This window comes from Pezoporus wallicus, unplaced genomic scaffold (genome assembly GCF_028554395.1).
Source record: "Pezoporus wallicus isolate ANWC-B61680 ecotype Strahan unplaced genomic scaffold, APGP_CSIRO_Pwel_v1 contig_6789, whole genome shotgun sequence".
NCBI lineage: Eukaryota > Metazoa > Chordata > Aves > Psittaciformes > Psittacidae > Pezoporus > Pezoporus wallicus.
In genome coordinates, this window is record NW_026637361.1 from 1783555 (window position 1) to 1810672 (window position 27118).

The 27118-nt window shown below is 37.8% G+C and overlaps 1 protein-coding gene across 17 annotated transcripts in view; it reads right to left on the reverse strand.

Moving 5' to 3' along the window:
- Window positions 1-1941: 1941 nt before the first annotated feature.
- Window positions 1942-27118, reverse strand: part of C2CD5 (C2 calcium dependent domain containing 5) — a 62950-nt gene continuing 37773 nt past the window's right edge. For 10 of the 17 annotated variants that reach the window (XM_057405206.1, XM_057405204.1, XM_057405202.1 and 7 more), the window contains 16 exons: window positions 26297-26485; window positions 24451-24642; window positions 22858-23044; window positions 21675-21839; window positions 21196-21336; window positions 20401-20464; window positions 18074-18135; window positions 16926-17024; window positions 12764-12853; window positions 11884-11971; window positions 10748-10834; window positions 9196-9246; window positions 8078-8179; window positions 7048-7238; window positions 4106-4252; window positions 1942-3394 (listed from right to left, as the gene is read on the reverse strand). In XM_057405206.1, coding sequence (XP_057261189.1) covers window positions 3263-3394; window positions 4106-4252; window positions 7048-7238; window positions 8078-8179; window positions 9196-9246; window positions 10748-10834; window positions 11884-11971; window positions 12764-12853; window positions 16926-17024; window positions 18074-18135; window positions 20401-20464; window positions 21196-21336; window positions 21675-21839; window positions 22858-23044; window positions 24451-24642; window positions 26297-26485 — 1987 coding nt within the window. In that variant the 3' untranslated portion in view covers window positions 1942-3262. The remainder of the gene's footprint in view (window positions 3395-4105; window positions 4253-7047; window positions 7239-8077; window positions 8180-9195; window positions 9247-10747; window positions 10835-11883; window positions 11972-12763; window positions 12854-16925; window positions 17025-18073; window positions 18136-20400; window positions 20465-21195; window positions 21337-21674; window positions 21840-22857; window positions 23045-24450; window positions 24643-26296; window positions 26486-27118) is intronic. The other 7 variants (XM_057405208.1, XM_057405201.1, XM_057405212.1 and 4 more) reach the window with 4 other exon arrangements.

Sequence of the window (27118 nt, forward strand, 5' to 3'; positions counted from 1 at the left end):
CGTGTGCGTATTGGAGTTCATAAACTTGAAGGCTAACAAGGAGGGGAAAAAGCAAGCTGAGGACTTTGCAGTCAGCTCTGAAAACATGCTTCTAGTTGAGAAAAAAAAACAAAACAAAACAAACCAACCCCAAAAAAGGAATGAGAAAAAGAGGGATGTTATTCCAGAAGATTCATTCCTAAAACACTATGTTGGTTGGGACATGAAGCCATGAAGCCAGCATCTCCCTCCAAGTTAATTCCTGCCCACCTGCAAGCTAATTGGCTGACTTAGCAAGCGCTATGGAGCTCTGAAAATATTGATGGATAAACTGGAAAGAAGCAGCAAGCACCAGCATCATCTGCAGATGCTCTTCCATAGTTTGTTGCTGTTCTCCAAGAGGAGATGGATGTTCAGGTCCTGAACACTGCACAGTCACCTGAAAGCCTGACATAGACCTAGCTTCACTGCTCCAAGTAAAGCAGTGCCAGGGGAAGAGGTCTTTCACAGCAGATTTTACCACTCCTTTCTAATGAAGGATGATACCACTCCATCTGTTCACAATATTGATGTGAAGGTTTTAGATACAAGCTTAGCGGTTTTCCTGAGGGCTGCAGATGGGAGCAGGACTATTTTCACTTCACTCTCATTTGGATTCGTCAAGTCAAGAGAAAACAGCAATGCTGTGAGTTAACCCTGGTGGGCAGTCAGACATCACACAGCTGGTCACTTGCTTCTTCCTTCCAGCAGGATGAGTAAGATACTTGAAAAGGCAATAGTGAGAAAGCTCATGCATTGAGATGGTTTAATAAAAGGACAAAACAAAGAAAAGTGATGCAAAAAGCACCTCTAAGTTTACTGTTGAGCACAGTGTTCTGCGGTATGGGATATTCCAGAGGTCAGTCTGGGTCAGCTTAACGCTGTGCAAGCACTCTTCAATTAATAGCTAAAACATCCCTGTGTTAACAACTTTGTTTTGGTCACAACTCCAAAACACAGCACCATACCAGCTGCTATAAAGAAAATTAACTCAATCCCAGCCAAAACCAGTTCAAGCAAGTTACATTAGCTCCTACCCCCAGACAGCTGTTCTCAGTGTAAAATCCTGACAAAGCAACGTTTGTTTGAGCCACAAGTGTTTCCCCACAGTGGGAAGTCCCTTTCGGGTAAAGAGCAGGGTATCACTGATTAACTGCTCCCAGTTCAGCAGAAACATCAATGATTGTCCCACAATCAAAACTGCATATTAGTAAGTCATGACTAACTATTTAGCATGACTAAATTTACCCAGCTGAACCAATTACGGAAAGCTAAATCCCAATTAGTAACAGTTAAAAAACACCTTTGTCATTTCTGGAATAATAATTAGAGAAGAATTAAAATTTTCTAGATGAGAAAGCTCATCCTCTATGTCTAATGAAATACACTAGAAGATACTGTGACCTTTTAAATAGCTAGAAATTAAAAGATGGCATTAATACTTCCATAGAAGCTACCAATAAAAACCACCAAACCAAAACAACAAAGGACAGAAAAAAAATAGCTTAGGAACCACAACTTTCATGTGCTACTTCCAGATAATTTCCATGCTGAACACTTCTGCTGAAAACAGCTTCTTGTGTCAGCTCCAAGACCTTCTGAAGTTATTAATATTCTGCCATTAGCTCCAAAGGGAACAAGATTTGCCTTGCAAAATAAGCAAGAGATGCAACTATTTACCGGTGACTTAATTTACGGCAGCTTTAGCTGCAACTGCTACAGAATTTAGAAAGACAATTAATTGATGAATAAAATGTTCCGCTAAGCACCTAATTCAAGCATTTTAAACATAATGATAACAAATTTTAAATAATCAGGTTGTAACTTCTATACAAAAATGTTCCTCTGAGGAGGATGGGGGGGGGGACATCTTTAGTTTGTATCCTGCATACACATTTAACTATTACACATATCAAAAGGCAATTAATTTTGTAAAGAAATTTAATGTGCAAGAATGATTTCCATGCTCATTTACAGTGAAATAATTAGTTTTAACAAATAATCATGCCTTTGCAAGCAGAATATTTACATTCAAGTTTACATGTTTGTTCAAGTTCCATGAATGGTATTGTCAGAATTAAGTAAGAATGCATCTTCAAATCAAAGTTTGCATTTTGTATCTTCAAACATCACCACCTTTCAGACACTCAATGGAAATGACAAATTTCCTTTCTTTGCAGTACCCTTATTTCCCAGCTACAGTACGGGAAAAAACAAACCAAACCCAACAACAAAATCCTCAACTTGCAGAAAGCAGCATCACAAACATACATTAATCTCCTGTTAACAAGGCATTGCCAACTTGTTAAATGGAAAGGAGACTGGAGACTACCTCTTGTACAAATGACTTTTGGAAGACTCTTCATGTCATCCTTGCAAGAGATCATGCCTTAAGAAAATGAGCCTCAGGGCAATTCTTTCACGGAATCTTATATTAAAAAAAGATTTGTCTTGTCAATGTGGAAGTGAACATCTTATTATAGCACCAAACACACTTCAGAACTTTTTGTTCTTTTTTTTAAACCACAGGAATGACTATGAAGTCTGCATCATGGTCTGGCACCTTGCTAAAAACAAAACCAAGAACAACAAAAAAAACCCAGAACACCCACCCAAAACATTTGCTGCTTAGCAATAATCTTTAGAAAAACAAATCAGCAGTTCACAAACAGTTTAAAAATATTTTTAGTGTGAAGAAATTCAAACTGCAATGTTTTGGTGCTGCTTCTTCCTCCTCACACTCTATGATGTAAGTTCAGGCTTCAGCTCACATGTTCTTTGCCTCTTTCTCTTGTTCCTTCAGCAACGGTTGCCAACACAGGCTTCTCAGTATCTCCCACCCACCCCAACTCATCTTTTAGTTCTTAAACAGAGCTGGAACTCAGCTAATACAATATGCAAACTCAGAAATGGTTCTGAATTACAGCTTCTCATGGTCCTGTTCAACAGCTCAAAAATGCAACAGAATTTTTGCTCACTTTCACAATGCCATGTGATGCTTGCTATTTCAATCCATGCTCCTAGGTTTCACAGGTGCCTGTAATTACAACAAATACATGACAGCATACCTGATGATATGCTACCTTGACTGTTACATAAAGTTAAAGGACAAAGGATAGTGATTGTCTCAGATTTTGGCTATTAACATCACGGGTAGATACCAGTTTTGAAGATGCAAACCTAAACATTCCCACATTTTAAATAATCTTTATATTTGGCAGAAATTATTTAATTTTTTCTGTCTTCATGTTGTGACATCTCCTCCTGTACTTGTGGGTTGAGAAACAGCTGTAGAAGGCTGGACTGGTAACATTTCTAGCTCAGATTCACGTACAAAGATGACGGCATCACCACTGACATTTATTAAACACTGTGCCTGAAAAAGAAAAGACAATAAATGGTTACTGAACATGAAACAATACATTTTATTTAGATTTAATGTTTACTTATATTTGCTAGATACTACACAGATAACAGAAGAGTCAGAGATCAGGAGAAGGACAAATTACTAGAATTTATTAATGAGGCAATCTCTACCATATTTTCTTTTGTATTCACTCATTTGTGTGCTCTCAAACATGTAGACAGATTCTCATAAGACCACCACAAATGAAATATCTGGATAGCTGTACTTCCTTTTGCTACTGTTTTGAACATACGTCATGTAACAAAACAACCATATTCTGGAGTCGTCTTTGCCAATTAAGTGGTTTCCCTTTTTGTCCAAAATAGAGCATTTTATATCAGCAACTCCAGGTGTGCTTACGTGGAGTTAGGATAAAAAACCTAACACTGTAACATCACAGATGCTAAAAAAGTTCGGTACAATTGTTTAATATTTCCTATAATCTACTTCATTTTAGTAAACTTAGTATTTTTACCCATTTGGGTATTTATGAAGCATATTCATAATTTTGTATTAACTCAGATGTTCAAGAACACTCTTAGCTTCTTTAATGAAACATTATGATGAAAGATCCAGTAGTGTTACGTAGATATAACAGGGTCACTGTTTTTCAAATACATAAAATGTTTAATTGCATCATACTAATCACAACAAGCACTGTTATTTCAGATCATAATTTACCTGATTTTTGTTTGGATTCTCCATGAAAACACACTGCTTCATTATGTAGGAGACAACTGCATTTCCTCCTAAAGCCGCAACGTGAGCTCTCACCATTGCAAACACTTCAGCAATAAAAGCATGGAGAAAACCACTGACACCACCCTCCTGAAACAGAAGAAAAATTACATTTTATTTTAGCTGTAGCTACAAGATGCTGGATACTTTTCTAACACTTTTATCAGCTCAATATTTCAGTGAATCCTAAATTGTATAGAAATGTATAGAACTTCAAAGTCACTCAGTGTTAAACGGGTCACAGCGAAACATCAGACCAATGGAACTTACTGTTTGAGGAAAATAATCACAAGGTTATTCATTTGTGACTGGCATTTTTTGCAGCCACTATATTACACATATGTGTACTTTTCAGACCTTTCTACGCCTCTGCATTTAATACTTCAATGACAGTTGAATAATAATTTTTCTTCTTCCATCAGGAGGATAGTGCTTTTTTTTTTTTTTTTTTTGAGAACTGAGAAGCAGATAAAGAAAAATTTCTACCAAGAATTAAAAGAGATTTAGACTTCTTGGAAATTAATTTTAAGTGGCCATCACAGCAACTTCTTCTGTCAGTAGCTCTCAACATTCAGTAAAGAAATTATCCCTCAAAATACAAAGTAAGCAAAGGACAAAGTAACTACTTGACAAGCAAGCTATTCAAGCTGGTCTGTTGTTTTTCCCTTCCTTGAAACCCAAAAGAATGTCTAACCATCATGTTTCATTAGGATTTTTGACTTGATGGAGCTTTTGGGGGATTTTTACTTCTTTGGTACAAGCTGAATAATTTTAATTTCTGTGAAAGGAGAAGGAAAACAATGAAGTATGGGTTTTTTTCTAGACAATCCTTATCAAAGAATGTGAGCAACCTCATTGCAGGGAAAAAACCCAACACACAATAAACAGGCAACTGACCAAAAAATACAAAATCCACAGAAAAAAAAAAATGGAGAAACTGATCAAACAGAGGTCACTGTTGGTTCAAAACCTAAAATTTCAAAACGAAAATCAAAGGCAAGATCTCTAGACATCCCACAAGTGTGCATGCCACTTCAGAAATTGAAGAAGCCGGTAGAAGAAGAGGCTAGCTAAGCTGAACTTCAACAAACATGGGCTGCCCTCATATCTGCTGGAAGAAGTATCATCTACCCTGAGTAGATTCATAAAAACATAAGAAAACATACTTTGGATGAAAATTAAACAAAAGGGCAAGTATAATTTCACCAATCCAAGCATAAAGCATGAATGAAGTCAACTGCAGCCCGAAATCAAAACTGCAATACAAGTTTGTCATTCCTTGTGGAATTTTGATTTTGTCCACGCGTCTTAACAATTACAGCAGGGAAGAAAATCTGTAATATTATAAACCTAATGCAAATTTTGATTATAACAGGTGACAAAAGATTATGAATATCCACCTGTAAACAACAAAACCTAAGAGTAATGGATAAATCTGACTTAAAATTTTCATTAATTTTTGAAGCACAGTGTTTGGTATATACTCCAGATTATAAAAGTGTTCATAGGGCCTCAATATCCTGTAAACTACTGTAAGCAAAATATAAAGCAACACAAACGCTGCTAATCATTTTTCTGTAGAATATGAAAATCTGAAAGTTGCTTGAGTTAGATATGACAACTGCTGTTTTGACTTTGTTACAGCCTCAGTGCAATACTGTGCAACTGGTACTAAAAGTGGTCTGGGACTTGGCCTATGCATCTATATTATATGTAAATTAGCTGCCCTGGGTGCTGGAAATAGCACACTGACACTATTGCAGAAACTTTACAACCATCCTGACTTCATGGAGGAGTTGAATCAAATACTTGAGGAACATACCATTGCCGAGTTCTGCTATCATAAATACCAAAGCTTGCTTATCAGCTATTTAATTTGTATTCACATAAGCTGTAGCTAGTACAGAAGTCATGTAACCACTCCCCTAATGGTATCATATACATCCTTTTGAAAATGCTGTCCTTTTCACATAAATTGCTCAAGTTAAAAGAGGCCATAATTCGCAAGATTGAAACAAGATGTTTGTCTGATCAAAGTTTCTTTAGAGAGCTGATAATCTTTATTAACTTCTGCTCTGTAATTTTATCAATCCGTAATTAGCAAGAAACAGCATACACTTCATCACTGACAAGCCAGGTAAGAGGTACATTGTATTTCTGTGATCAGAAATTGTACCAGAAAGATGCTACTTCCCAAAAGAACATGAAAAGGATAAGAACATGTCTTGCATTTTGGCATGCTCACAGGATCTATTGTCCAGATCCAGACTGGAAATCATTGTTTGAGTATCACTAGCTACACCCCCTAAGCTGGTTGTGGAGTTATATACTCTATGGCTTGCTTTTTAGATGTTCATCACACAGAGCTACCTTACTGAGAATGCATGGAATATAACATTAATAATCAGCATAACAATTATATATGATACAGGAGATCTTGTATTAAACAATGAATTCTGAAATCTAAATGCTCTGTGAAAGTTCACCATTGAGGTTGCTCAATAAGAGAAGAATGGAATTATTTTAGCATTTAAAATTAACCTCAGTTAGGGTTCATATAATCCAAACTAGTAATGTTGTTGGTCAAATGCACATTTTTTTCTATATAGTCCTATTTAAGAACTCACTGGTTTAGTATTATATTCAAATTCAAAAGCAACAACAATGGTTCAGTAGCCCTTTCCTAAGATTGCTACAGACAAAGCAGCCCTGCATGCTCTGTAACAAGAGTAGCAAATGCAACTTATTTCCCATTCAGCACCCACCCTCAAGTGACAAGAACTCTATTCCCTTGCTGTGCCATATCCCAGACTCAAGTCTCTTCAGATATTTGCCTCTGATTATTAAAATTAACAAGAAGTGTTAATCCCTGATACACAGCTCACCTCACGCAAAGAAGTGGTTTCTCGTATAAAAAACATGTTGATTATCCCAAGATATTTGGTTATTTTTGCCCCAGGTAGAAAAGAAAGAGGTGTCATCTTAACAACTGAGACGGTAGAATTGGTGCATGATGGAACAGAACGGTGCCGTAAGTACCCCTCAGCCAATGGACTTGCTTTATCAAGTGAAGCAGCTAAAAAGATGGGAAAAAAGAAGAGCAAGTAACTATCAAGTAAGATTGATTACTGTTTTTCAAAACACAAAAATTCTTCTTTATGGTTTCCAAATAGCTTGGTGACAACATTCAGCTGCCTGTGATGCTCAGCCATACCATGTGAGAAAGGAAATTATCATGCAGTGCATGCAAAAGGAGACAAAAAGCTGAAATGGAATTTATTTGGAAGAGTGGCATTCCTGCAAAGGAAAACATTGAGGCGAGTAGCTGCACATACAACAATCAGTTATAAAGTGAAGGTAAAGAAAAAAGTGCCAACATTTTGGAACACATATTCTGCTGGAGGAACAAATTACAGGAAGTGTGAAAGTTGTTGTGTTTCCCCAGTGCAGCATTTTCCATTAAAACAGATATTAATCTCTGCTAATTTAAGCAAGATAGTCAGACCTGTGGCCAAAGAACTACAGAAAAATAACTCACCACTTGCTAATTTAGTGACCATTGCCTTGACTGTCACCTTGGTGATTGCTTCCTGTTTCTCACCAAATTTTTTCCAAGATCATACATACACCTACATCCATGCAGTGTATGTTATATAATTAGTAGGCGTACACATTTATCAATAACTAAATTTTACTAAGTGAACAGAAATACTATATTTTGCTTTTTATGATACTGGTTCATAAACCCTATATTAGTTTACAAAGACATTAATAATGTCGGCAGTTTTCACACTCAGGTATTCATTCTACACATGATCTGCAATACTATTGCTGGGCAGGGAACTCCACTATTCACCACTGGGAAATCAGAGATATGTCTCAGATTATCATAACGTGGTAGAAACAGCCGCCTACTTGTCTTAATTGATCCGCGCCTTATGGTCTGAGCTTTCAGTTTAATGAGCTCTATCCAGCTGTTGCATCTGTCTGCAAAGGAACTGTAATCAACTGACGTTGCTGAAAACACAGACAGAAAAACAAAAGAAAAAACAAAGAAAAAAAATATGGATGATGTCTCTTGCTCATCTCAATGCTCCTTTTGAGGAAGCAATTATCTGTGTCTGAGAGAGAACAAACATCCCTTTCCAGGTCTGTTTGAAGGAAAAGTTACTGTATAGGTTTGATTTGTCCAAACCAATGTACCGATTTCTGGTGATGTCCCAGCTGTGAACCAACTGCCTGACTGGGACTTCATCACTGAAAAAACATGCAAATACAGTCATTAACGACTAATACTAGATTTTTATTTTAATCTCATATTAGGTATTAAGTTTGGCTTTTTAAAGTTTATTTGAGCCTTGTTTAATTTTAGTTTTCAATGCTATTCTTTTCCTCAAGACAAAGAGCTGCTGATCATGATTTAAACTTCCTAACTATCTTTATCAATATCTAACCTAAAGACTGAAGAAAAACCTTTGGTGATGAGGGTAAGAGTCACAAGCTGAAACAACACCTCGGTTTTAAATACAAATGAATTTTCCTTACAAAATGCTGTCCTCGTTTCCCCACCATTCCCTCTCAAAATACCCTCTCCCCTCCCCTACCATTACAATGAGAAGTAGAGTTGTTTCTGCTATGACTTTTGTTATTAGTTGCAAAGGTGTTTGCATATCTTAAAAAAAAAAGAAAAAAAAAAAAGCTTTTGTAAACACAGTTTCTTCATTATCCTGAAGAAACAGTAGGAACACATGCTAACTTCAAATTAACACAAGCAAAAAAGCTCTCTCTCTCAGGGACTTTCTGTCAGATAAAGTGATATCAGTGTATCTGACAGAGAAACACTTATTAACAAATCTGACTTTTGTAATTAAAAAACACATCAAAATATTATTGTATCATTAAGCCACACCAGAGCATGCATTCTCAGTTAACTAGTAAACACTTCCTGGATTAAGACACATCCAAAAAGAGTGTACCAATATCCCAAGAATGCTCATTCTGTTCTGGCGTAGGGCTAAATTAAGTAAACTCACCTCTCTGAGCCGCAGGAATACCTGTGTGAGAACTTGCACCCTCCAGGACTTCTAATAAGACAAAATTAATCCTATTCAGGCAATATATGAGCAGAGTCATGTAGTACAGGACAACAGCTTTGTTCTTATAAAAATAAATTTTTAGAGCAAAATATGAGGAAAAACTTCTTTTATATATAGTATAGGATGAACTTTGATAACATCTAATAAATCAGTATAAATAACTAATTTTGCTAAATCTGCCTTCCCATATGATCATTTATTAAAGGTCCTTACTCTATAAGGTTGTATACAAACATTTTTAAAATAACAATCTCAAGGTAATTATGTGAAAAAGTTATCAACATATTAAATAAGCCACTGGGTAAATACAATTAAACATAGAGTCCACTTGTGAGGAAATGACAGATAATAAATACAATAAATAATTATCTAGTTGAAAGCCTCTAAAGCTACATACAGTACAACATGGAATGTGAAGAACAGTAGGAAAAGTGATACACGTGAAGAGGCTACCCTCTACTGGTCAGTGCCCATTACACAAGTAGCACAGTCTAGTGAAAAAGACACCAGTCAGGAATTTCTGGTTAGCTCCTCTTTTAGAAAATCAAAGGTTAACAGCGTCATAATGCGACCAATTAAAAGTTAATGATACACAAATGCGCAAAAAGTAAAAATAAATAAAAATACAAAGCAATATCATTGCTGAAATTAAACTGGCCTTTGAAAATACAAGTAAATGTGGTAGGCACTTTCCATCATGCAACCTATGCAAAGGGCAAAAAAGGAAGCAGTAATACTTTACTAAAAAAAACATTTACAGTAATCCTCAGATACTAAATTGCCTCTCACTAGCTATTTTGGTGGGCAGATAATCCAACAACGCAGAGGAAGTAAAGAGATTATTTCAGTGAATAACCACCTAATTTTTAATACAATCACAGAACTGTGACAACCATTCCTGAAATGCAGCTCTATCACAGGTAAAATAAAGCGACTGTTTTAACAGCTAAAACAAGCTGCACTGCACACATTATTTACTATGCAAGTTTAGGCTCTTTTCACTTTGGAAAAAAAAAGTATGCAATTTTGCTCAGCTGAACAAGCAGTGTTTGCTAGATAAGGTAATTCCCACCATGAAAACAATGAGATTAACTATCTGAGGCTGACAATACATGGAGTTCTTTTACATGGGCCATTTGCAGAAGTAAAGCAGTATGAAGCAAACCTAATTATTAAATAATTTATAACTCTTTAAGTCAAATGACGTGCAACACCCAGTGGCTTGCAGCATTTTTGATGCATTTTAAACGCAAAGACAGAGGAGCTACAGGTAATCTACAAAAGAACATACACAGAATGATTTTCCAAGCCATCTTACGTAACCCACAAAAAATTCAGCTTTAGGAATGAACATATCTATTATTCTTAGGTAATAAAGAATATTTAAAGCATGTAACAGTACAAATATTTTAAAGCTACTGCAACAATGAAAAATCAGAACTCAGAATCAGTAGAAAACAATAGTTCAGCACTCTGCCGTTTAACAGACCTTTAGATGGTGAGAATGGTTGAGAAGCAAGGGCATCAGAGCAAAGTTCCAATGGAAACTGCAGCTGTTCTTCATTGTCTGTAGATGCTTCAACAAAGAAAACATACCCAATTGATAATTAATCCCCAAAATAAGATTTGCTACTAATAGTAAGCACTCCAGATTCAATTTATTCAAGGTCTGATCAGAACAAATTTTCTCAACATATGCCTACAGTGATGCAGCCCTGGACAGTTACATGTCTGACAATAAATCCAGCTGCAAAACTGAACAGAACTCATGCTGTAGTAAAGAGAATTTGATTTAGTCTTTTCAGAAAAAAATTTATGTCAACTCATGCATTTTAGGTTTGAATCTGTAGTTGGAGCCTAGTTAACAATATATTAGATAGTAGCAATTTATTTCATATAAAAGAAAATTTACTGTTACTATTGAAGTAAGGTATAACTAATGTTTTAGAAACATATGGCTCTAACTACCTAATTCCATTCTTCAGAATGGAGTATCTTCAAGTTCTGTCTAAATTCTGGTACCCAGATTGCATACATACATTTCTAGCTTAAGATGGTGCTTCATTAGCAAGATGATATATGCAGCTTGCAGCAGTCTCTTCTACTCCCTCCATAATGCTATATGCTTCACTGATCTCCAAAAATATTACTGACCTACTTAAGGGTTCTAGGGAGTTTTTCTGAAGCATTATGAATAATTTATTTTCTGCCTTCCTGAAGTAAGGACAAAATTTGCTACTTAACAGAACAAGTATTCTCTAATGACTTGTACCACGTGTTTCAAAATACAATGGGAATGTCATCATCTGTTACACTAATTCTTTAGAGAAAAATGATTCAAAGAAGGATGGTGCATGGAATAAGGCAATACTTAGCTTTTGTTCATGTTACTATTTGTTTGTTAACTACATAAAGCAATTATGGAATACTTCATATATCATTCATCCTACTGGAGGTCACATTTATGAACTCTAAAAAGTCTCTGTGTTACAACTTTATGATTTTACTGTACATCACTCTAAAAATGTGTATATGTAATTGAAATTAAAATGCAAACTCATTAGGTACCGGGGGAAAAAAAAAGAACGAACATTATTTCTTATATTTACAGGCCTCAACATTTACCTCTTTGCTGTGATTTTTCTGTAGGGCCTTTGTTGGTTTGTAATGCTTGGGTTTTGTCATATGTAATTGCAACAGCTGTGACTGCAATCTGAAAATCAGAAATATATGACATGTTAGGTAACTTTACCTCTCATGCAATCTGCAAAAATAATTTTGCAAACAAGCCAGCTTTATACATAGAAAAATAATAGAGGAAAAAGGTCATCTAAGCAGACATACTAAAAACCCTTCACAGGATAGCATAAAAGGTAATACTAAAGTCCATTGTTAGAACACACACCTGACAGTGTTTGTCCCCCATTTATGATTTGATTCATAAATTCTTTCATTCTTTCTTGGTGAAGGGACATAAAAAAGAATCATAAAAGCTCATTATTTTATTTGTAAAAGAGAAAGAGATGTTTAACTGAACACAAGAATGATGCTGTACTTCTAAAGAAAACATTTTCTTTAAAAATGGTATATCACATCACCTTGAAGCAGCAAAAAAAAAAAAAAACCAACCAAAAACAAAACCAAAACCCAAACCATAACGAAAGCATATTTAGCAAAGCAGTCTGCCATATTCTTGTATATCTGTAATAACACCTTTTAATGGGTATCTAGTGAGGTCTTTTTGTTTACTATCCAACTAAAAAGATACACACTCTTAAGATGCACTGTGCTCCTGAAATACCACGTAGCCCCGTGATTCTCAAAACTGGTGAACTCGACAGGTCCCTTTTTCTTCACCTAACATGCCTTTAAATTTTACTTCAGAATTCATCAGGCATATGAGTAAATCAAATCCTAGCTTAGCTTACTCTGAGCAGCAAATGTTCATTAAAGGCTAAAACTGGCATGCTTATGTGCTGAAAGTCAAAAGAAGCAGTTAACTCACCTGAACTAATTCATCCTCTGGTAGAGCAACTGTAAAATTCACATGACAAAGGCAGCAGGGAACCATAGATCGCAGTTTAAAATACAAGCTCTGTTGAAGACAAGACATTACTTGTGTTTCTCTAAAAAAATGTATGGCTTGTTTCAGAAACTAATTTAAACTCTTTCATAGTAGAAATCATGTAATCACACTAATCTTTTCTTGAAGAAGAATTAGAAGTGTGACTGGACCTGTGCAAAGCATTCAACACTGCCTCACAAGACATCCTTGTCTCTAAAAGGGAGAGACATAAATTTGATGGATAGATCACCCAGTGGATAAGGACATAGCAGTGTTGAGGTCAATGGCTCAATGTCCAACTGAAGATGGGTAATGAATGGTGTCCCTCACGGGTCAGTGTTGAGACTGATCCTGCTCAACACCTTTGTTGGTGACATGGACAGTGGGATTGAGATCATCCTCAGCAAGTTTGCCAATGACAATAAGGTGTGTGTGGTTTGGTTGATACGGTGGAGGGAAGGGATGCCATCCAGACGGACTCTGACATGCTTGAGAGATGGGCCAATGCCAACCTCATGTAGTTCAACAAAGCAAAGTGTAAGGTCCTGTACCTGTGTTGGGGCAATACCAGGCACAGCTGCAGGCTGGGCTGAGACTGGATTGAGAGCAGCTCTGAGAAAAAGGACTTGGGGGTGCTGGTTGAAGAGAAACTTAACATGACCCAGCAGTGTGGGCTTGCAGCCCAGAAAGCCAACCATATCCTGAGCTGCATCAAAAGAAGCGTGACCAGTGGGGTGAAAGAGATGATCCTGCCCCTCTACTCTGCTCTTGTAAGACCCCACTTGGAGTACTGGGTGCAGTTCTGGTGTCCTCAACATAACAGGGATATGGAAAAGTCCCGAGGAGGGCCATGAGGATACGGGGGCTTGATCACCTCCCACATGAAGACAGGCCGAGAAAATAGCAGCTGTTCAGCCTGGAGAACAGAAGGCTGCGTGGTAACCTCATAGCAGACTTTTAAGATCTGATGGGGGCTTAGAAGGTGTCCTGGGTTCAGCAGTAGCAGTCATTTTTTCTCCTTCTTGGTAGCTAGTGTAGTGCAGTGTTTTGACTTTCAGCTCGGGAACAGAGCTGATAACAAGGATGTTTTGGTTTGGCCAAGGACTTTGTGAGCCTCATGCTCTGCCAGGGGGAGGGGAAGCCAGGAGGAAGCAGAGACAGGACACCTGACCCAAACTGACCAAAGAGGTATTCCATACCACAGCACGTCATGCCCAGGATGTAACTGGGAGTGAGCCGGAAGGGCTGTGGGACTGCAGGGTTGGAGGAGGTATCGGTCGGAGCTTGGTCGGGCTTGGGGGGCGAGTGATCGGTCGGTTGGTGCTGAGGTGTTGTATTCTGTTCCCTTGTTATTTCCTTTATCATTATTATCATTGGTGGTAGCAGTAGTGATTTGTGTTATACCTTAGTTACTAAACTGTTCTTATCTCAACCCGTGGGAGTTGCATTCTTTTCGATTCTCCTCTCCGTCCCTCCGGGAGTAGGGGGAAGGAAAGAAGGGGGGGGTGAGTGAACGAATTACCTGACTGGGTTTAAACCATGACAGTTCTTTTTGGCGCCCAACGTGGGGCACGAACGGTTGAGATAACGACAGATCTGACCAGATTAATAGTCACTCATCACAATGCTGATTTATTGGCTCTCAGAGTTGTTTCTCTTGATCTCACAGCTTCAGAACGTTGTAACTTACGTAGAGCCGGTATTTGCTGTGATAGTGTTTATCAAGTGTGGGGCCTGGGCTAAGGTTCTTGTCTCACTGTGCTTTATGGCAATGGCTTGTAATACGGGCGGGCTCCAGCAGCAGGGCGGGACGGACGTGGCCGTGGACTTGTACCTGGCCGTCCGGCTGCTCTTCACCGTCCTGGCCCTCGCCCTACTCTCCATCTTCGTGAGGCTGCGGGGAACTGAGGGGGAGCGGCCCCGGGAGCCGGCGGCAGCCGAACCGGCCCGGGAGAGCGGCCCCGGGGACCGAGCGGCGGCGGGAGCGGGGCCGGAGGCCGCGAGGGGACGGCTGCCGGTGGAGGAGGTCGGGGAGGTCGAGGAGCAGAAGGAAGCGGCTGCCGAGCAGCGGGATAAGGCGGCGGAGGAGCCGAGCCCCGCGGAGGAGCCCACCTCCGCGACGGCCGAGAGCATCCCCCGGAAGCCGCCTGCCGAGCCCCAGGCGGATGCAGGAGACCAGGCAGCATTTCCCAGCAAGGCAGAGGAGGAAGAGCTGGACTCAGGAAAAGAGAAGCCGGTGGTGGGAGAGCCGGCAAGCACAGCGGCTACACCAGCCCCAGTGACAAGTACAGCAGCATCGTTTGAGAGTTCTGAAGGCTCTGAATGGCCTTTGGGTATCCTTGGGACCTGCCTGCTGATTGTGATGGGGATCAGCATGTTGGCACACACACAGACTGTGTTCTACCCACAACCATTTTGTCTGATCTCAAAAGTTAAGCAGAGTCAGGTTTGGGTCTTGTCTGGGGTTAGACGACAATATAGGGGGACCAAGAGGTTTTCCCCAAGGCTGGACAGTCATGAGTGGCAGGGTGTGTGTGACAGTATGGGCAAGTATCTAGTCCACTGGGCCCCTCCAGTGCTTTGGAAGCGTCGGAGATGGAAGGCAGCTGTATGGAGTCCCCAGCAACAAGCTGCAGAAACTGCTGAAGGGGACAGTGAATTATTTTGAGCCTGGTGGGCCCATGGCACTTCAGGCCATCAGAGCAGAGATGCAACATAGAGATGGACTCATGATCGAGGGGTGGACTTAGCAATGGACACTATTGCCCAGATTATTCACGAGTGTGAACACTGCACACATTCTCTCCTGCTCTGACTGGTACAAGAGATGGAGACTGACATCATGGACCAGATGGACTCAGCAGCTTTATAGGGACTGGTCCATGCACTAAGATAAGAGTGATGGTATATTGAAAATGTGGGATCTGAGCATGACGTGAATGGTAGAGAATAAGGGGTGGATAATGTCCTGGGTTCAGCAGTAGCAGTCATTTTTTCTCCTTCTTGGTAGCTAGTGTAGTGCAGTGTTTTGACTTTCAGCTCGGGAACAGAGCTGATAACAAGGATGTTTTGGTTTGGCCAAGGACTTTGTGAGCCTCATGCTCTGCCAGGGGGAGGGGAAGCCAGGAGGAAGCAGAGACAGGACACCTGACCCAAACTGACCAAAGAGGTATTCCATACCACAGCACGTCATGCCCAGGATGTAACTGGGAGTGAGCTGGAAGGGCTGTGGGACTGCAGGGTTGGAGGAGGTATCGGTCGGAGCTTGGTCGGGCTTGGGGGGCGAGTGATCGGTCGGTTGGTGCTGAGGTGTTGTATTCTCTTCCCTTGTTATTTCCTTTATCATTATTATCATTGGTGGTAGCAGTAGTGATCTCTGTTATACCTTAGTTACTAAACTGTTCTTATCTCAACCCGTGGGAGTTGCATTCTTTTCGATTCTCCTCTCCGTCCCTCCAGGAGTAGGGGGAGGGAAAGAAGGGGGGGGTGAGTGAACGAATTACCTGACTGGGTTTAAACCATGACAGAAGGATACAGGAGAGGGTCTCCTTACCAGGGAATGTAGCAATAGGACAATCGGTAATGGGTTTAAACTTAAACAGCGGAATTTCAGGTTAGGTATAAGGAAGAAATTGTTTACTGTGAGGATGGTGAGGCACTGGAACAGGTTGCCCAAAGAAGTGGTAAATGCCCCATCCCTGGCAGTGTTCAAGTCCAGGTTGGACAGAGCCTTGGGAGATATGGTCTGTGGTGAGGCATCCCTGCCCATGGCATAGGGGTTGGAACTGGATGATTTTAAGGTCCTTTCCAATCCAAACCATTCTACTATTCTATGAAATGTCAAAGTAAAATGCAATGTCCTGTGTAACAGTCTTTCTGTTTCTACGGTATGCTACTAGTCAAAAGACTCAAACTAAAAACTTTGGAAATCCTCAATATACTACAAGAAATCTATCTTTACAGCAACTTACACGCTAATCACAGACACTTTGTAGTCTAATTCAGAAAAGTAATTATGAAGAAAATGTTATTTTCAGTATAGCCTGATTTTACTTTACTTCCATTTGAATAATTCAACAAATATCTGAGATAAGATTCTTACCTTCAACAGATTCTCACAGAGATCATTAAAGTTCTTATTAAGAGCTTGATTTGTTAGATTAACATTGCTTAGTCTGGATACTCTTACTGCTGTGAACATCTAAATTAGAAACAAACACATCAGTTTTTTCCCAGTATGTGCCTCTATGTTATATTGAGAACAAAACAAATTCATAAAGCAGACAAATAATGCTTAATATGGTGAGGGAGAGAGTGAGGGATAAGGAGAGGGATGGAAAGGAAGGAAAAACACTGTAGAAACAGTAAGTCAAGTGAAATGCTTATTGCTCATTAAATTCTACAAACATATGGAAATTTTTCTGTGAACTAATGCATATGAATATATATTAAAGAAGTGATTAAGGAAGACAGAAATACTCTATGCTCAAAATTTTCAGTTGGGTCATAAAGGAGTCATTCTACCAGCTCCTTATTTTTTTTAACTCCTCTTAAAAATGATGTTAACTGTGTGCAACCATGTGGGCAATAATGGAATGTCATATATAGGTACACAGGCAACCCCACCAACCTAACAGTATGCTGCTGGTGCAGTCATATTTTTTTCAGCTTTGAGCTGTGCCTCTGTAAAGCATTCTTGCATTGTGCCAACCAGACATAAAAGCTCATTAAATAGATCTGTTTTAACTCATCCTCTCTGAGACTGAATTGTGTCATCCAAACATGACCACTGTGTTTAAAACTTAACCATGAATAGAATTTTTCTCTACTTACCAGATTGGTTTTATCTAATTCTTCTTAGCCTATTAATGTTATCATATTATTATTTCATACTAAGTAATACAGTCAACAATTTGCTTCTTTTAAGAGCCGTCAAAATCTAGCCAAGCTCTTAAAAATGCCCAAACCCTTAAAGTTCATATTTACTGTGAATATTTTCCAATTTTTGTATTTTTGTACCAGGTTCTCTGTAATGTGACTGCATTGAAAAAACCCACAAAGAAACAGTTTCTCCTATCCTCTTTTCTTGCCAAAATACTACTTTTATTTCTAACACACGAGTATCTTTTTGATTTCTTTCAAATTTAATGGTCTCTAATATATATTATTTTTATTTAAAATTTTAAGTATTGCAGGATATTTCAACACAATTGAAATTAAAAAAAAATAATTTTCTTTTAATAAGCTTACTTGAATTTCCGGTGTCCAGTTATTTATACCAGGCATAATTTCTGTGTTGCAACTGTAAAAACCTGTAAAGAAAATATTTGGGGAAATCTGTGTTCCTCACTGAAATGCAAAAATACTTTTAAAGAAACATGTGTGATCTTACTTGGTATTTTGCACCTATTTTCCCTCATGTATTTTTCAATATTGAATAATATACCAGAAATAAGACCAACATTCAAAAAATAAACATAACATCTGAAGGATACAATATCACATACAAAAGGAACACATACTTTTTGTTATTCATACTACAGTGAATAAAAAAGTGGATAAGAACGATGGAGCTTTAGTTCTGAAACACTAATTCACTGCAGAATTCTTAGTCTAAATATTTCTTCAACAGCCAAAAAGCAAGGCCACCAATGTCATCATGTTGAGGAACATGAAAGAAGCTACAATCGCATCACATGCAACAGTGACAGTTACTCCACATGGAGACTGGGTAATTCCCAGTTGATGCCAAGACTACCTTGGTGAAACAAGCTCCCCGAGAAGCTCAGACAACCACTCCTGTAGAAACCACAGAACAAGAAACCCCTGACTAGTTGGTCCTGAGCAAGAAGCAGCATTCAATTAAGTTTTTTTAGCTCTGATCAAGGCATACTTAAGAATTCTTGTAGGAAGAATGAACATCCAAAATCCACGAGTGCTCTGCCTAGTTTCTAATAGACAAACTCTGTACAAATGAGGAAACTTGGTGTGGTAAGAAAAGCTAAAAAGCTAATCTCTTGACAGAGAGCATAGAGATGCTCTAAAGATACTACCTAGGGAATGAGTGCAATTATCTAGCACTTACTAAACAGAGACTTGAAAAGAAAAAAAATAAAAAAAGTATAATGACCAAACAGCAGGGTAAGAAAAGTCATAAGCAGCCAATAGGCAGTGCTGAAAATCTAAAGATACAGCTAAATGGCCACAAAAGAGAAAAATCTGGTAGGGCCTACGTAAATGCACCAAATGAGCTAGAAAAGAAATTGCATAGTAGCTTGCAGAAGGTATAAATATTAACAGGTTTTCTTTCAGAGCATCAAAAGCCGACATCTTCGGTAGTGAGGTCCTTGTAGTGACTCAGGCTTACTAATTGCCTAGTACAGGTATCTGTATTACTGGCCCATGCAAGATATTCCAGAAAATGGAGTTCATGGGCATACGACACAGACACTGCAAAGGAACTGACACCACTTTTCTGAATAACAGTCACGGCTCACAAGCTGTCTACAACCATGTAGGCAAAAGGCATCTGACTGATACAGTCTTCTTTGGACATCAAAAAGCATTTGATAATTTCAATTTTCACAGTGGAGACATCTGTAACTCAGGATTGTATGCTTCCAATGTATTCATGATATTATCTGCAAAGAGGGTAATATGAAATGACTGCCGATGGCCTTAGTTTAGGATAGTAAAATCAACTGCAGCAGGACCTAACAAAGCATAATCAATGAGGAATAAAAGATTTGCTGGTAATACTAGATAACTCTGACAAGTTTTGAGCTCAGCAGTACTCAATGATAAACACTGGTAACGATTATTAGGAAGAGAACTGATACATGCTCAGAAGAAACATAAGGAAACTCACAAAGACAAGAGAGGGACGACAAGGACACCCAAATGTACTGAGTAACTTCCATATAAGGAACAACTACATCCAGAGCCAGAAGTTGCATCAAGGAGGGTAAGACAGATATCTATATGACAACAAACAGCACAAAGAACACTGACGTACAGCAATGATTCCTTGTTCTTCTGAATGTTAGAGAAAGGAAAAAGTGGCTGAAAGAAACCATGTGTAAGAAGCTGGCTCTTGGATGAGTACACACCTTGATGCAAAATTCTATGAACACTGAAGGCACACACAGACTCAAAATGCAAACAGCCAAATGCCTAAAGTGATAGTATGGCACAACCACAAAGCAAGGAAAATATAAATGCACTTGTTGAACAAGAGTGCTGGAAGGGCAAATCGCTCACCTTAAATAACAGTCTTGGAATACAATGCCAATCTGCCAGATTACATGGCTACAAATACTTAAAGACCATTTGTCTCTCTGTACTTCTAATTTCAATGACCCTGAACAATTTAGCCATTCAGTCTAAATTTTGTCACCTATTTTGCCCCATACAACCTGGGGCTTTGAGCAACCTGCTCTAGTGGAAGGTGTTCCTGCCTGTGGCAGGGGGGTTGGCAACTGGATGATTTTTAAGGTCACTTCCAACCAAAACCATTCTAAGATTCTACAATTTTGCAGCCTACAATATGAATCAGAAAAATATTGTTTTAACTTTACCAGAAGGTGGTGGAGCATCTGTCAGCAAAGAATGTACATCTTCCATTGCATCTGTATCATCAATCTGGGAAAAAGAGTAATTGCTAAAAATCATGTTGCTGTTCCACTCCTAAGTCTCAGAAAAATTTAAGAACTTTGTCATCAAGAGATATCTATCAGGCAATTAAGCTGAGATTTTAAAAAAGGATTCCATCAACCAGACCCACAAATCTTAGCTAGCAGCCTATGATATGCTTAACACTTGAAAAATAGTTCCCTTAATTAAACTGTATTAAAAATAAAGCAATGTGCACAGAACTCACAGAAACTGCAATAGGTATAAGACAAAAATGATAAAAAGAAAATTTTAAAAGCAACTGAAAATGCTGAAGGTTCCACACAACAAATTATGAGTCTTTCCAGCTAGAGGACCTTTGGCTACTGCAGCTCTCATCATAAGGTCTGTATTATACTGACATGATCATTCTCTGCCTATTCCAATGAGACATAAGTCATTGCTATTGTGACAATACAGAAGCTCAATGCTTATAAAAATATATCTAAATTTTGGATGAGTCATGACTCCTGCTTGAAGTACGCAGAAGGGCATTTCTTATCAGCTTTTATTCCAGATATTGCTAGAATAAGAGACAATGGAATTCCAATACTTAACATTTTCCACTGACACAAAACCCAAAAATTTATATATAATTTAACAACTGCCTTTGGAGATAACTGAGAAAAGTTTACTCCATATTTTCACATATATTTCAGAAAAAGAGAAATATGAAAAGGAGTACTGAAAACATCCATCACCTCCAAGACAAAAGCATCCTTTTTCCCATGTGAAAGGTCTAGCTCTGTAACTTCATCAGAGCTTTCTGACTGAGATCTTAATAACCTGGAACGTTGTCTTGGCTCTGGAATGGGAGACCCAATGATTTCTTCAGGTAGCTCCTAAAAAGGATATACAAATTAACATTGTTCTATGTAGCTTAGAAATAATTTCAACTATAAACAATGTTAACAGTTCCAAGAATCAGAACATTCAGAAAATAATTTTACTGAGAAATGAATCTAAATAAGTACAAACCAATTTGGTTATGTGACTTAAGAGATCTGAAAATTCCAGTAGGTTTACAAAATATAGTGAAAAGACTCGGTATCTCTATTAAAAAAAACTTATGTTCTGAATGATTAGCTCAGTAAGAATTCATAGGTATATTAGGGATTATAATTCATGGTATATATCTGTTTGACTCAGAATGCTTTAAGAATATAAAAGCTTTACTTACTGGAGGATTAATCTCATAAAGTTCTTTGTTTTTTGCTATTGTATCATTTATTTTCTTTTGCATGTGAGATATATGCTGCTCATAGGTGCCATCATTTGGAGTCTTCCCAGCAATCTGAATACCACCAGGTGTTGGCAAAGCTGCTAGATAAACACCTGTTGCAGACTTTTAAAAAGTCATTAAGAAAAGTTACAATTACATAAACATATACTTCTGGTATTTTCATATAAAGTTTTCCATGATGCTTATGCTATAACATACAGCACCGTACCATGCACATTACAGTATCCTCTCTTCCCGTGATCTTTCTATTCTGTTCACTTACCAAAAAAAAACCCGAACACCCCACACTATCCTTTTAATAAAGCCTTTCCTTCTCATGGGTTCTTTCCATTGTGGAGTCCTTAACTTACCTATGCATTCCAAATAAACTATAAATTAAAACCTCTGTTGCGGTATGTTTTGCTTAGGCAAGTGATGGCTGCAAAGATTTAAAACTTGGCCAAACCATTTGCTGTATCACTGAAGGTGTAACAATCCCATTTTCATTTACAGAAAACAGATCAACAGTCCAGATAAAAGAAAATGCAAGCCAGTCTATATTACTTAAACATCATCTTATACTGATGCAGGAAGAAGCAGCATACTTCACTATTCTAACCCCACGTGACAGAATGAGGTTAGAAAATACTGTTAATGAACACTTCATGACTATCTGTGCGAAACTCCTGATCTATCATTTACTTCTTCAGTGCCAAAGACGATGCAACAGACCTGTCTTTTGTTAGCAACAAACCAAAAGATTTACTGAGACTTTATTTACCTTACTTGTAATGAAATTCTAATGCAACTTGAACTACAGGGATCTCTTTGACACGACCTTTGAAGAACACTGTAATTTCTCTGTAATTTATGTCATTAAACCATTTATTTTTCTCTCATCCCTTTTCTAATAATTTTGTCCTCTAACAGAGTTTCAAGAGATTCTGTAATTCTTTATTTGGTGCTGAAAGACAGTCTGTCCTGAATTGTCAACAATTTGACACCTTGTTCCCTTCCATGACCTCTTTTATCATGTTTATAATGTTACATTACTCTGTATTCCACAATATCTGCATGTCTTTTTGTGCTGAAAAAATACTGTAATAAAGCAAAAGAATTCAGAGATTCAAATCATACTTACTGCCAACCCCATCAGCATATTTTCACCCACAGTGATCTGAATTCTCAGCCCAAACAGAGCATTCATTCCTCTCAGCTTCAGTTTATTCATCAGTTGGGTGTGCACTTCATATTCCATAAATGGCAAGAGATTACTGATAGCTGTTGCATTTGCTTCAGCTTGAGCTTTCTTCTTTAGACGGCATAACCTGACAATAAGAAACAGTACATGACATCAGCAGGTGAACAGTTTTAATGGACTGAAGACTGAAACTGATCACAGGGTTGGTTTTTTCTTCTTTTTTGTTATATAACCTGATACAATCAGTTTCTTTTTCAATGTAATTTAAAATCCTGTAAAACATTAAATTCTCATCAGGAAAATCAAGGCAGACTGAGGCACTGAGTCTCAATAACTAAGATCTGATTTCCATTTTTAATAGAAAACTGCATATTTATATTAACAATAAGAATAGGCAACACAGAAAGTAACCCTAAGCTCAGACCATGACACTCGGAGCTTTATCCAATCAGGTCTCATCACCAAAGACTGAGATTTCATACCTCCTAAGAAATCTTCTCCACTACATGACTGCCCTCATGATAAGTAGTGCTTCCTTATATTCACTCTGAATCTCTCTTGCTTCAGTTTAGGCCCAATCTCTCACTTTCCCACTATGCAGATCTGGCTATGCACATGCTCCATAACCTCCTAATAGATACTGGCAGGCTGCTATGAGGTCCCCCTAAATTCTTCCTCTCTCTGGACTGAAGAAGTCCAGTACCCACAATTTCTTTTAATTGGGCAGATGCTCCTTACCACTCTGGTGACCCACCAGTGAACTTGCTCTAGTTTTCTGGTGTACATGCTAGTCTCACAGGGCAAAACTGGACAGGTATCATATTGTCTGGTGTGCCATTCATCTTTGTGTATCTGGCAAACTTGAAGAGAATGCAGTATATCATTCCCTTCACAACATGAAGCTGTTCAACAGGACAGATCCCACTGCAGACTATTACACTTGTCATGGCCATCCAGACCAGTTACAAACCATACATCACTACCTCTCAGCCCGACCATCCAGTTACTTATCCATGTAGTTAGCCACCCATACACAGTGTACACAGCTAACTCTCTTTCTTTCCCACTGTAAACCACCTTATCCCTTTTTCAAGTTCAAATACCACAGCATAAGCTGTATACAGCCAACAATTCTACAGGGATCCTGCCCAGTTATGGACATCAATAGCTTTTGTACCAGCTGTAGCTGTAGCTGTGCAATAGCTGTATGACCACATCAAACGTCCATCAACCTGAGTAAGTCACCAGACTATCAACAGACACAACATGTAACCGGGGGAGGAGAAGGCTGTCCTCCTCTTCCTCCTGTACCTTAATACACTGTCATTAATCAAGGTTTGATGAGCAACCTGATGTAGTGGAAAGTGTCCCTGGCCGTGACAGGGGAGTTGGAACTAAATTATCTTTAAGATCCCTACCAACCGAAGCTATTGTATGATTCTGTGATACGATTCCATGACATGCTGAATTTTAGCAAGAGGAATTCTTTCAAAGATCTCCAAAACTTGACTAAGTAAACATTTTTATAGATACCTGGCTTGAATAAGACATCCCTTCCCAATAACTATTGCCTCTACAGGAAGATCAATTGTGGTGAAAAGAACATCAGGAACTTTTTGCTTTCTGCAGTTGTAACAGTAAGTGAGGTGAGCAGGGAATGGCATGTTCAGTTCATCATATGGTATATGGCAAAATCCACAACCTGGTGGTGAAGTTTCTTCAATCCTAAAAATACATTATGGAGAACATATTTAAAATATCTGCATGTTATTAACAATGATCAATATACACATATGTGTATCAACACCTACAGATACCTATAAAAATCATACACTGCAACCTTATACCAACGTGACAAGTATTGCATTTTATAAATTAGAAGAACAGAATTAGGCTGCACGCTACTAGAAAAAAATGCTATAAATAAAACTTGCATTGAACTCGTTATACAGGGATCAAAAAATGATACATACAATGACCAGCAATTTCTATAAACCTGAAACATTACTGAGCTGGCTTCAGGCACTACAATTTCTAAATGTAGTCATGGTACAACAGTTATACAGAGAATTTGAGGTACCAAATACAATGGTCTTTTATATGGATTGCGTCCAAAAACATACACAAACCTAATGAGCAGAACATAAACAACAAATCAACTATCCTAACTGAGAAGCAGCACAATATATATTAACATTTTAAGAAGAATAGCAAGATTTTTCCTAATGTAAGGTTTTGGGTAAAAATTGTTATTCACTTAGAACACTTAGTCCTGCTCCTCCGTATGAAATATCTAGGAATAACTACTGCAAAAATATGAACAAGGAAAGCATAGGCTAACTGCATCACTGCAAATTTATTCTGCTTTGCATAAACAATCCTTCTCAGTGAATTCTGAAGAGATGCTTAAGCAAATCTGACAGATTTGGAACATTAGTTATTATAGACTTCGGCAAGTATATTTTGTGTCAAACATAGGTTTTGTCTGTTTAGTTGTTTTACCTTCCTTTGGCATTTCTAATCTATCCCAAAACTTTTAGTAGCATCAAAAATACGTATTTTGGTAAAAATGCAATTTTCTTCATATTATGAACACGATAATGTTTTCTCTCCATCATATAATGAATATAGAATTTTTTTTTTTTTCTGGCTAGAGTTTTCAAAAGTCTATTTATACAAGAAGATAATGGCCTCCTGCTAACACAATAAAATAATGATAAATAATACTATGGTGGACAGGTTATTTATGGAAAACGGAATGCTAAGTGCTAAGGTATAATAAATAGCCTTATTTATGACTACAGTAATTCCTTGAGATATTTGATGACTATCCTGACAAACACATTAACAAATTGCCAATATGCATTATTTGTTGTAAAAATAACTGTTTGTCAACACTCACTCTTCAGATTTTATTCACAAGAACAGAAACAAAGGGAAACTTCATGGTTTTCCTTCATTTTTGTGATTTTGTTCATTAACTTAATTAAAACATATATCCTTTTACAAAAGTCTGGCACCAGCTTTGGTTTACAATCAAGTTATTTTAGGTCCCATACAGCTCTTAAATAGTATAGATAAAGCATATATACACATATTACAGCCACTGCAGTTTTTGGCTTATGTAATTTATTATACATGTGTCATTTTTTGTAGAGTGCTATAAAGTTCAGAAAGATACCTGAAGAGCAACAAAGAAAAAAAAACTGAGTTATGATCTGTGGTTAGTAGTCAAATGTGTTACCTTATTCAGACTGTTAGAAATAAAAAAAGAATATCTAATTTGGTGCAGAGTTCCATTACTTCTGTTGTTGTTGTTGTTAGTGAAAAGCAGTAAAGTGGTTGGTCCCGCATCCTGCACTGTAACTCTGTAACCTACCCTAATAGAGAAGAACTATCTTGGCTCTGAGGAAAAAAATCAACCTCTCCCTTCTCTGACCCTATGGAAAAGAAGCCAGGCTGCCATGACAACCTTTGTTCCAAACAGCCTTCCATGGTGCCATCCTGAAGAAACCTAGGGTTCAGTACAGCTGCTGTGCCAGATGCAGACAAAATACAGACCTCTTCACTGTAAGAGAAAAGAATTACAACAAAGTGAATTCCTACTACTTAGTTCTACTTTTATTTAAAACTATTATGATTAAAAGGCTGGTACAAAAGTCTTAATGAATTCAATATAACAACTAATTTTGTGTATTTGTGCAATTTTATCCATTAAATCTCACAAACAATGCTCTTCTGGTATTTAAACCAATATATAAGTAAGATATTCAGAAAGATTGAAGAGCTTTGCCCTATGCTATAAATAATACACTGTAACATCACAACGGCTAACCAGGTTTAAGTATGGTTTTCAATACTATAGTTAATAATGCAAAGAAATCCAGACTACCAACAAAAGCAAAAGAAACATTAAAAAAAACCTTGGGCATAATTGTTTACCGAAGTGAAACAGAAGGTGAGAGCCTCATCATCTTAAAAACATTGCCTTTCAAATGAAGTTACAATACAACACTGACAAGGGTGCTTCTCGAAGGATAAAAAGTAGCAAACCAGTAAAATTTTACTACAAACAACTACAACAATGGTACATAATAGCATATAAAGTAACTGACCATATTCATTGTTTAACAGTTAAAGCTGTCAAAAGTGCAAACTATGACCACAGAACTTTTGGCATTTCTGAAATTGCTAAATAAGA